At 40.8% G+C, this 12,012-nt stretch overlaps 1 protein-coding gene across 5 annotated transcripts in view; it reads left to right on the top strand.

Annotated features, from left to right (window-relative positions):
• Window positions 1-12,012, top strand: part of RORA (RAR related orphan receptor A) — a 733,771-nt gene that overhangs the window by 708,554 nt on the left and 13,205 nt on the right. For 4 of the 5 annotated variants that reach the window (XM_027123196.1, XM_027123200.1, XM_027123199.1 and 1 more), the window contains 4 exons: window positions 2,435-2,830; window positions 8,508-8,629; window positions 10,231-10,363; window positions 11,054-11,161. In XM_027123196.1, the coding sequence (XP_026978997.1) occupies window positions 2,435-2,830; window positions 8,508-8,629; window positions 10,231-10,363; window positions 11,054-11,161 (759 nt within the window). The remainder of the gene's footprint in view (window positions 1-2,434; window positions 2,831-8,507; window positions 8,630-10,230; window positions 10,364-11,053; window positions 11,162-12,012) is intronic. The other variant, XM_027123197.1, reaches the window with a different exon arrangement.

The raw sequence follows: 12,012 nt of genomic DNA, 5'->3' as shown, positions 1-12,012 counted from the left end.
AGTGAAGTTTTGGGGATCGGAAGATGCAATTCACAGAACTTACACTGTATTCTCAGAAATCCTGTGATATGCAGCTCTGCAGATTTAATCTTCCAATGGCACTAAACTCACAAAATTAGGTATATCTCATGAATCTGTAAGTTAAAAATCACAAGTTGTGTGTGTAGTTTCTCAAGACCCAATCCAGGGACTTCCCTGGCAGTCCTGTGGTTAGGGCTCTGGGCTTCCACTGCCGGGGGCGTGGGTTCGATCCCTGGTCAGGGAACAAAGATCCCACAAGACGCACAGCACAGCCAAAAACAAAAAAAACCTGATCCATTCATTTCCCTTATGGGATAGTATGATCACTGTTGTTAATATTAAGAAAAGAGTTAAAACGCAATTCAGAGTCATAGCAGAACAAGTTTCCCCTATGGGTATTAATCCCCTTGGGGGTTCCAGAGTATTCTTCTCAAAAAAAATTAAGTACCTTCAGTATGCCTTGTGGAGATTTCTCGTATAAGTGACAGCATACTTTGTTGTGGACTTGGAGTGAATCTGGGGACTTATACAATTATAGGCCTGAAATTCAGAGCCTACATCAGCCTGACTGCTATCTAACCAGCCCCACCCAAGTTTGTCACCTGAGTTGTGGAAACTGGAAATTGACCAGAATCCAGCTCACTTGTTTCCTCTGTGCAAAATGAAAGCACATCCTCCTTGGCAGGAAAAAGATCCACCAGCTGGCCTGGACAGTGGGCCCTGATTCCCAACTTCACTTCCATCTTTCCTGCCTCCTGCCCCAAGACTCATAGAATTATGTTGATGGTCAGATGGGTGAATTCATCCACCTGGTCAGATATCAATTTAACCATAATCAATTAGGAGGTTTTAATCCCTCCAGCAGCGGCTTTATCTACACATACAGAGTCAGGCTGAGAAATAAATGGGTTAGTGGGGGGTTCAGACCAGGAAATCATAGGATTTTTTTTCTCAATTATCTGGGTGTTTTAGGAGAAATCATTTGGGATTCTAAATGAACTGGAAAATTACTCCAGTCACTGTTCCACTTTAAATATAGGGACACATCTCACGGAGAAGGGCTGCACACACAAATTCTCCCGATGGGGATCTTCCACAGAGTCTGCCCTTTCCAAAATTCTGATATTCTTTTTACTTGAGGCTGAATGAGTACAGCAGAAAGTGTCCTTTAAAGATGGGTCCAAGGCATGGAAGCAACCTAAGTGTCCATCGACAGATGAATGGATGTGGCACATATATGCAATGGAATATTACTCAGCCATTAAAAGAAACGAAATTGTTATTTGTAGTGAGGTGGATGGACCTAGAGTCTCTCATACAGAGTGAAGTAAGTCAGAAAGAGAAAAACAAATACCATATGCTAACACATATATATGGAATCTAAAAAAAAAAAAAAAAAGGTTCTGAAGAACCTAGGGGCAGGACAGGAATAAAGACACAGACATAGAGAATGGACTTGAGGACACGGGGAGGGGGAAGGGTAAGCTGGGACGAAGTGAGAGAGTGGCATGGACATATATACACTACCAAATGTAAAATAGATAGCTAGTGGGAAGCAGCTGCATAGCACAGGGAGATCAGCTCAGTGCTTTGTGACCACCTAGAGGGGTGGGGTAGGGAGGGTGGGAGGGAGATGCAAGAGGGAGGAGACATGGGGATATATGTATACATATAGCTGATTTACTTTGTGATACAGCAGAAACTAACACACCATTGTAAAGCAATTATACTCCAATAAAGATGTTAAAAGAATAATAATAATTTTAAAAAGACAGGTCCAAGAGTCTCACAGGGACCTCAAGACCCAGGAGCAACAGAGGACATAGACTCAAGAGATGTAATTCATGGAATTGCAAATGCTTCGTCCAGTCTTTTGAGCTTTCTCAAGGAAGCCCCAGATTTGGCTGTTTGATCAGGAAGAAACTCATGTGAGCATACGGATTAGTGAAATGAGTGCAAGTTGAGGTTTGAGCGCTTGTGCCCCAATAACACCTCCGTGAGTCTGTCTGTCCCTGTGCTCTGGTCTGAACACTGGGAAAAGAAACATCTAGACCATCTACCTGGGTAGAGAGGGAACAAGCCCATTAAGTCGCATTTCAGTAGCTCCTACTGAGCCTGGAGTTGTGTGACAGCACAAAAACGTAGGTGGTCATTGCTCTGGGTCTCTTGTACCAGCCCTGGGTCTGTTTCTGAAACGCAGCTCCTCTGGGATGTGTCTTTGCTGTTTGGGATGTGGAACAAGCCTGTGTGAGGTGGGACCATTTATTTTCACCTCAGGATCACATCCTTATTTTGTGGTTGTGTAGTTTTTGATGGAATTGTCTGCAACTTCAAAGGAACTCCTAAAGCATGCTGGAGAGGATCATGGAGAAAAGCGTGTTGTATATGGTGTGCCTTGGCTTTTTTCTTCCAGCTGTAAAATTTGGCCGCATGTCGAAAAAGCAACGAGACAGCTTGTATGCAGAAGTACAGAAACACCGGATGCAGCAGCAGCAGCGAGACCACCAACAGCAGCCTGGAGAGGCCGAGCCGCTGACTCCCACCTACAGCATCTCGGCCAACGGGCTTACGGAGCTTCACGACGACCTCAGCAGCTACATTGACGGGCACACCCCCGAGGGCAGCAAGGCAGACTCTGCCGTCAGCAGCTTCTACCTGGACATACAGCCTTCCCCGGACCAGTCAGGTCTTGATATCAACGGAATCAAACCAGAACCAATATGTGACTACACACCAGCATCAGGCTTCTTTCCCTACTGCTCTTTCACCAATGGAGAGACGTCCCCAACTGTGTCCATGGCAGAACTAGGTAATGGCTTCCGTGTTTCCATTGGGATGGACTACTTGTGCCATTTGAAGGAAATGGGATTTGTCTGACTTTCCTTTAATGAGTTATGTTATTAAAATGATGCATCTAGAAGGGCGAGTCACCTTTACCATTTGGACCACTTCATAATTCCAACCTGCCCCCTTGGTTTTGACTGTCCACTGTTTCCCATCATATATCCAAGAAACTCAGTGACCTCTCAGCATCAGAGCTGAGACAATATGAACATAAAGCAATCTTTAAATTCCACAGAAAACTGTAAGTTCAGGGAATGGCCCCATTAACTCCACTGATTTAGTTATGTTCTAAGTATTGCTTTATACCAAAAGTTATAAAAATAGCAACCCATAGACTTAACCTGGCACATAGACATGGGTTTTTGACCAGTGCAGAGCTTTACAATTTTTGAATTGGTTGCTAAAATTTTAAACCTGGACAATTCCACCTGAAAGTTCAGATTTTCAGTTTCTTGTGGAAGGAGAAAAAAAACATGATCTAGTTACACTGGACCAGCATTTGGGAATGGCAACAACCAACTGGTACCACTTAGGGCCTAACGCCTTGAAATGGGCCCATCCCACTCTCGGCATTTATATCACTGCCCAGTCCCCGTATGCATCTAAGTTTTGCAACTCTGACACATTCTATAATCGTTAAAGGGAAATTGGCTTCTTTATTTGCCAAAATGTTTTGGTGATGGATATTAATGCAAAACTGATGTATGTCATAGAAGACTCACCATGCCAAAAAAAACCCCACAAAAACCTGTCATTTCCTTATTCCTGTGACATTGGTGCTTCTTGGGAGATGTGACCTAGAAATGTTAACACAGACAATGGAAAACTTTTCATTTCAAGGAAGTTGTGTTATAACATCCTCTGTTATATTTAATCGATTTTTAAGTACAGCACTATTATTAGAGAAACTTTGATAAGGACCTTTACTGTTTGAGAATTTGATCTACTCCTCCCCATGGTTCCTCACACAAGGTTATAATCCTTTGGGATATTTCAATTAGTTGCTATGAAGATGACTAAGTTAAGACGAAGAGAGAAGGAAGACTTCACATGGAAAAGAACCAGCAGGTTCTGACTTGAGCACAGACGTCCTTAGTTCACAGAAATAACGGTTGTGTTCTTTAGACGGTTTCTCCACCTCTGTACCCCATAAAACATTTTTAAAGTGAAATTTATATTTCCAGTAAAATCTTTCTCCAAATAGAACAAATTGAATGTTCTTTACGGTTTTTACACAAGCACCTCTTTATGGGTCTAAATTTAAATCCTCAGGAGCAGGGACATTTTAAGCCTGGTCTTTAACCACTGAACAGCATTAAAGGTGTATCACAGCTCTTTTGATTAACAGAGAAACCTCTGAACTAGAAGCCAAGCTGAGCCAGAGCTAGGCTTGATTTTTTTTTTTTTTTCTTGAACTAGAACAAAAACCTTCCGTTTTTGTCGTGAGATCTTGGTTGACTGAGCCTTAAGCAGAGCTGTAATGAAAGTAAAATTTTCAGAAATGAATAAGGATTTGATTGAAAACTGACATGATACAGTGAAGAATGACCTAGCTTGCTTTAGGTTTGCTTCTACTTTATCATACATACTAGTGAATCTATGCCATTTGCTTGTCGAATGTTCAACCCAGAAATAAACTCACACTGCTTGGCCTAAGTGTGTCCCTTGAACATGGCACTTGGGCTAAATGTGCACTGATACCTGAGTGGAGCCAGAAGTCAGCTGATTTCCCCAGCCCCTCCTTCACCCGCAAATCCCTTTCCTCTTCTACAGCTGTCACCTCCCAGTGAGTCTGAGAGCCCTGTGCCCTCATCCATTCTCCATGTTCTCCTAAACTACGGATTTTTCACACGTAATTGTGGCATTTTTTTCCACGATGAATAAAACTAACTCATCGCTAGGATTTGCCCCAAACCCAAAACTAAACAAGAATTTCGTTGAAAGGGATATAATGGAGCTCTGATTTTCTGTCCCACTTAGAGGTGCAAAATAGTTTGAGGAGCTAAGAGTAGCGTAAAAGCAGCCAGAGACCTTGCTGCTACTTCTTCAAAGCTCTCTGAAGTTCCCTGACATTTCCTTGGGGGCTTAAGTCCGACTCTTTCTTTAACTAACTTGACTTCATTTTAGGCTAAATTTTATCATCAGATTTGAAACAAATGAAACCATTTGTGCAATTGGAAAATAACTTGTAAATTAACATATCCTAAGCTCAGTTCTATCTTTCAACAATAGTACCTACTAATCCATTACTGTTAGTGGAAATACATCTGCATTCCTGGCTATGAAATTTTGCCCTTGATGTACACTTAGTACCTGAATTATACATTCCAGATAAACTACCTAGGTTCCTTTTTAAAAAAAAGCTAACTGGGGAATTCCCTGGCGGTCCAGCGTTAGGACTCAGTGCTTTCACTGCCATGGGCCCAGGTTCCATCCCTGGTCGGGGAACTAAGATCCCACAAGCCGAGCTGCACAGCCAAAAGGAATAAAAAATAAAAAAGCTAACTGCATTTATGACTATAATTAATAACTAAAGCCTTGTACATAAGAGATAACAGATATGTTGGGCAAAGCATGAGACGAGAAGTCAGCTTCTCTGGGTTGTGGTGCTAGCTTTGCTGTAGGTTGTACAACCTAGTATAAGTCATGTTACCTCTGCAACCTGCAGTCTCCCTACCCATGGACTATAAAGATTCAGAGCATAGACTCTGGAGCCAAATTGTGTATGTTTGAATCACTGCCCACTTGCCAGCTATGACACCTTGAAAAGTCACTTAACCTCACTGTGGCTTGGTTTTTTCATCTGTAAAATGGAGATAATACTAGTATCTTCCCCCTAGAGTTGTCGTGAAGATTAAGAAAAAATATTTGTATATACACACAGTATATATATATATATATATATATATATAGAAAATGTATATATATAGATGTAGGTAGGTATATTATATTAGTCTGTTATATGAGTCTATGTTATATAGAGTTTACATAGTAACCTCTACCCAAGTGTTAACTTTTATCATCATTGTTAATGTTATTATCTACAAAGTGATGAGAGTTTGGCCCAGATGATACCTAAAGTTCCATACCACTGTGAAAATCTGTGACTTTCTCAGAAGACAGGATTTTCCATCTGAAGTATCTAGACCTTGGCTGTCCTGATGAAGCCATCATAGTTGAGGAGGTGAACTGATTTGCCTGTCACAAAGTGAGTTACCCAACTGAGCTCAGACCAGAAACCAGGTCTCCTAACTCCTAGTTCCAAGGTGTTTCACTATTCCAGACTGTTTGTCTGAGAGACCACACTAACTTCTTAGCTTTTACTCAGTCTGACCATATTCTCCTTTGCTGAAATGGAGACTTAAAAACAGCACAGAGTCTAAAATCTTACACTTGCCAAATCAAGTATGAATTTTGATCAAAGGCAGCTGGTGAGAATGCAGCCACTGCCCTCTACTGGTCATTAGACATTGCATCATTTGTTGTCGCTTCTAAAAGCTGGACTCAAATAGGTAGGGATGGGTGGGGACAATTTTTAGGATGAAGTGAAACAAGAAGATGCTGACCATATTAACTGGAAACAGAGCATGATCTGGAAGAGAATACTGTGAGCTTCTTCCCATTCTTCCCTTCCTAGGATTCTCCCAGCTTCCCTGTGAACACTTTGCCTTCATCATTTCTTTCATATTTACAAAAATTGAATTTACTATGTACACACTTATTTTCTTGTTTCTGATTCCCCATTATTTTGTCTTTATTCCCCTCTTCTCTTCACACACGTCACTGATTCTAAGACATAGACATAATTTCTCTCTCTCAGTTTCTGTCTCCTTTAATTTTTTTCTTTTGTTTATGTTTTATTTTTTATGATATTTACTTATGTTGTTTTCATGTCTGTGTGTTGCCAAGTAGAGCTGTTAAGGTTTATTGTGCTTCAGTGTTTCAGAATCTCTGAGGAGGTTCTAGTCTCGAGCTTTGTTTAGGTGAACCTGCTCTGTTTTCACACAAACAAATCTGATTCTGTTTGATGCAAGCAGTAACAAATTTCCAAACAGACACTCTTACTAGTGTTGCTAAGTTTGCCCTCAGCACCACTGTTTTAAATAACTTTCCTATTATATATTCAAGACCCTGGGAGGGGCATCACTTTGGGGTATGGCTTTGTATTCTTGGAGTCTTGTCAGTTCTTCTTTTAAAATACTTCTTGAGTTGTCCTTCCCTTCCATAACAATTATTAGCAACCTATTTCAAGCTCTTAGTCCCTTACATCTAGATTTCAGCAGCCTTCTAATTGATCCTCCTGCCTCCAGTCCACAAATGACAAAACTGCTTGTTCTGTTTCCCCAAATACAGTGTTCAGCATGTCAGCTCCCTCTTGAGACTCCTGCTGACTCCTTTTGTTAATCAAGTCCATACTCTCAGTCTCAACATTCAGGATCCTTCAGGATGTGGACTCTTCTCTACCCATATTTCTGTTTTGACACCATCACTTTATCACATCTTCCTGTCTCCTGTGGATGCCATATCCATTCTTTCATCTACCATCCCTTGAACGTGGAACTGGTCCACTGCCTCACACACTGGCCTCTGCCTACCAAATCCTCCCCTTCCTTCAGGGGCCAACCCAAATGTTCCTCTTCTGTCAGGAAGCATCCCCTAACTCCCCTCATCTCTCTGACAGCACCTATTATGTTTTTATTTTTCTTTCTCTCCTAGTAGAATTCAACTTCATGCTTTATTGTCTAGTGTCTTGAATTGTCCTTTCAGCATGTATGTACATGTTCACCAGGTTATAAGTCCCTAGAGAAACTTATTTGCCATCTATTTCTTTTAATATCTTCAAATCCGGTACACTTCAGGATAATAAGAACAAATGTTTATGTAGCAGATGCTATGTTATCCTCTCTATTCTAAGTGCTCAACTCACTTAATTTTCACAGATGCCCTATGATAAATAGGAAATTAAGTACTATTTTCCTCACTTTACAAATAAAGAGACCGAAGCGCAGAGAGGTTAAGTAACTTACGCAAGGTCACATAGCTACTAAGTAGCAGAGCTGAGATTCAAACCCAAGCAGTCTGGGTCCAGAGTCCATCTCATCTCTTAACCACCACACCATATATATATATGTATGTATATATAGTGACATAGTAGGCTTCAGTAATGCTTGTTCTGCCATTTTTGCAGGAAAAACAAAAGAAACACGTAGTTGTTGTCCCCCCAAAAATACCATTTTCTAATTTTTCAAGAGTAATCCTCCACCAGTCAATGTATATGGCAGATCTGTCTTCATAAAAACACCAAGTACAGGTCGTGTCAGTCATTTTTCACACTTCTCTAGGTCAATATTTTCAACTCCAACATTCACTCCCAGACGCTGGTGTAAAGGCACAGAGAAGGTCAGGTCAGGAGAGTCTTTGAAGATGCCAAGCCTTATTGCTAAATGTTGGCTTTGCCTGTCCTTTATCCTCATGTCCCCAAATATAGAATAGTTCCAAATTGCTTACTTAAATATGTCGAGATCATTAAAACTGGTTCAGCCATGTTGCTTTATACTTTTTACTTTTTAAATCAAATATTAAGTAGGGAAAATCCTGAAGAACTTGGCTTTTCATGTTGTGATCTCCTGTTTTCTCCTTAGAACACCTTGCACAGAATATATCTAAATCACATCTGGAAACTTGCCAATACTTGAGAGAAGAGCTCCAGCAGATAACGTGGCAGACCTTTCTGCAGGAGGAGATTGAGAATTACCAAAACAAGGTAGACTGAAGAATTTTACCTAAGATTGAGGCAATGTTGGGAAGGGTGTTTGTGCAGGAGGTTTGAATACAAACAGACCAAAGAATGAATGTTTTTCATCAGATAGCAGATTTCTATTTAAAAATCTTTTTTCCAGAGCTGATCACGTTCTTGGGGCTTTATCACCTTATTGAGATGTCAGTGTGCAAAATTTCAGAAATAGCACACAGATTCTATTGTTCCTATAACTATACACATATGTCCTATCATTTGTCAACAGGGAGCTAGATTAAGGAGCTTCCAAAAGGCTCAAAGAATTGGGATTTTTCCCGATACCACAATGGAAGATTTCACGGTCCAGAAGTTGATGTAAAATAATCTCAGCCTCATGGTTCCGAAGTTAAAAAGGAGGAGTTTAGAGAATATGTGTAGAAAAAAGTTTGGAAGCTATGATTCTAATTCCAGTCTGAATCTAGCAACATGAGGCTGACAAGTAGTACTGCCAGTTACCTTTTTCTATAAAACAGTCTGATCAACAAATTACCTAAATGGGAGGGCAGGGCTGGAGAAGGAGGACTTTTAATTTTCCATTCTGCCTTTAGTAAAAGAAAATGCTGTGATTTTCCCCAATAATCATAGAAATTCAGGCTTAGGAAGTACCGTAGAGATTATCAAGGTTAATCCTCCCCTTCATTTTACATATGAGGAAACGACCATCCCTTGGCACATGGCTGAGAGTGAAAACATCAGGACTAGACCATGAGTCCTGGTTCCTAATTCAGTGTTTCTTCCATCCTGTTGTATTGGTAGAAACAGTCTTAAGCTAAGATTGGGGAAATAAGTGAGCAACAAGATGGATCCAGGTTAGCCTGTAACTAAATTGGAGAGTGGGTATATAAAAGGAATTAAACAGGACAGGTTGGGGGAATAGCAGCGCATCACCTTGTTTACCTTTGAGATAGCAGGTAGCACCAGCCGCCAGAATTACAAAGGGAAGCAAGAAAGCAGTAAACAGCAGCAAGGTGTGTGAAATGGGATTCAGAGTCAGAAATGCTGAGATTTGAATCCCACCTCCAATACCTCTTAGCTGGGAAACCTCTGTGAGCATTCGTGTCCGTTTATGGGGAATGGAAAAACATTCTTGTGAATGTTTTTGTGAAATGAGACAAGGATGTCATAAAGCACCCAGCTCATAGCAGGTGCACAGTAAATATAACTGACTCCCCTTTTCTTCCCTTCCCCCAGTAAAGTGGTGTGAAATTCCCCAAGGCAGAATAATTGCTTACAAGGAGATTCTACTTTGCTACTCTCCATGGCCCAGGGTTAAATCAGTGGCGTGAGTTGCTTTCTTGACTCCCGTTTTCATCTTCTGCTGCATGTATGCTCATAACATCTTCCCCCGTCCCTTTGCCACCAAAATGGTAAGAGAGGAATTGGAGGAGACCAGGAAGAACTTGGAAGCAGTCATTATAACGGGAGTAACTGGCCAACTGATTATTTTTAAATCCTCTAGCTTTTTTGGATCCATTTCCAAAGAAGGATTTTACACGATAGGAACAGTTAAAACAACTGTGTCAAGGGTATGGGTAATGGGGATGTTAATGTGTTTCCCTCTTCAACAGCAGCGGGAGGTAATGTGGCAGTTGTGTGCCATCAAAATTACAGAAGCTATACAGTATGTGGTGGAGTTTGCCAAACGCATTGATGGATTTATGGAACTGTGTCAAAACGATCAAATTGTGCTTCTCAAAGCAGGTATGTGCTTTGCGAGTGAATTTTGAGATCTCGACTAACCTGCTTTCACCGGCTTATTAAAGAAATGCTTGGTAAGGAAGGTGTCGAGAACAGTTTTTCTCCAAATGATAATAGCTCAGTTTCTCTTAGCAGAAACTGAGAGGTTTTTTTTCTTTTTTAAGGTTTTTGAGCTATTTGTAGGAAACATTCCCTCCATTTTGCTTCTCCTCTGGGTGAAAAGATTAATTTGAAAGACACCTGCATTCCACAGTTTTAACCATCACCCGTGTTTTGTTTCTGTGCCTCAGGTCCTCAGGAGGTTTTGGTAAGCTGTTAGGAAGAAGGCTGTTTGTGGAACTCAGAGAGACATCCCTGGGTTTTTTTTTGTTTTGTTTTGTTTTTTATCCCTGGGTTTTTGTTTGTTTTAATAACAGGAGTCCATGTTTTTCTTGCAACTCTGAGATTCTGTATTATTGCAGGACAGAGAAGTGCCCAAGAAGTAATTCATAAATCAGTCTCTCTTCAGTAATACAGGCCTTAGCTTTGGCACAAGTCTTTAATTGCTCTAATGAACGCTGCTCTTTTAAATAGAGAGCTAAGGTGACTGAGAGCCTGCTAGTTAAGCCCAGCCCCATTGACTCAGAAGGGGGTCTCTGTGGTCAAAATCAACTCACCAAGACAATAACCCACCCCGTTTCTGCCTTTGCTCAGGTTCTCTGGAGGTGGTATTTATCAGAATGTGCCGTGCCTTTGACTCTCAGAACAATACCGTGTACTTTGATGGGAAATATGCTAGCCCCGACGTCTTCAAATCCTTAGGTAAGGAAATCTCTGGGTGCTTTGTCTTCAAATCAGGACTAGGGGAAAAGATGGGAGTTGGGTGAAAGCTCTTCTTGAACAAAATGGAGATTGGTTTTTTGGACACAAGAGTTAAGATTTTATACCTATGTTACTTTATAGTTAATCACCGTAGAAAATATACACAGCTCAAATGCTTTTTGTCTATGTTACACGTAAGGGTCTAGAGTTTCATTTTATCTAATTGGTAATCGAAGAAATTTATGTTCTATATCCTTCCAGTTCCCTTCCAGATTTTAAGAACCAGGTTTGCAGGGGATATATTATTCAATAAACTAGAGGATGTGATTTGCTACATAAAATCAAGGAAGGAGCTAAAAGTCTGCCCTTCCATACCCGTTAAATAGCAACCATTAATGAGATATCAAAGAAAGAAAGTATAGCTAAGTGAAACTGTGACATATACTTTAAAAGTAAATTATTTTAGATTTCTGTAATTTAAAGTAAGACAAAGTCATTAAGAAGAATGGGACGGTATCCAAGATATGTTGTTAAGTGATTTTAAAAACAATTAAATGATGGAAGGTATGTATACTTGAGAAGAACCCGTTGACACTTTTTTTTATTTATTTATTTTTGGCTGCGTTGGGTCTTCGTTGCTGCGCTCAGGCTTTCTCTAGTTGCGAGGAGCAGGGGCTACTCTTCCTTACGATGCGCGGGCTTCTCATTGCAGTGGCTTCTCTTGTGGCAGAGCACAGGCTCTAGGCGTGCAGGCTTCAGTAGTTGTGGCACGCAGCTCAATAGTTGCGGCACGCGGGCTCAGTAGTTGCGGCACGCAGGCTCGAGGGCACAGGTTCAGTAGTTGTGATGCA

This window comes from Aethalodelphis obliquidens, unplaced genomic scaffold (assembly GCF_003676395.1).
Source record: "Aethalodelphis obliquidens isolate GAN/ISIS:26980383/991018 unplaced genomic scaffold, ASM367639v1 scaffold26, whole genome shotgun sequence".
NCBI lineage: Eukaryota > Metazoa > Chordata > Mammalia > Artiodactyla > Delphinidae > Aethalodelphis > Aethalodelphis obliquidens.
Note: the sequence above shows the minus strand (reverse complement) of the source record. Positions and strands in the feature narration are given on the sequence as shown.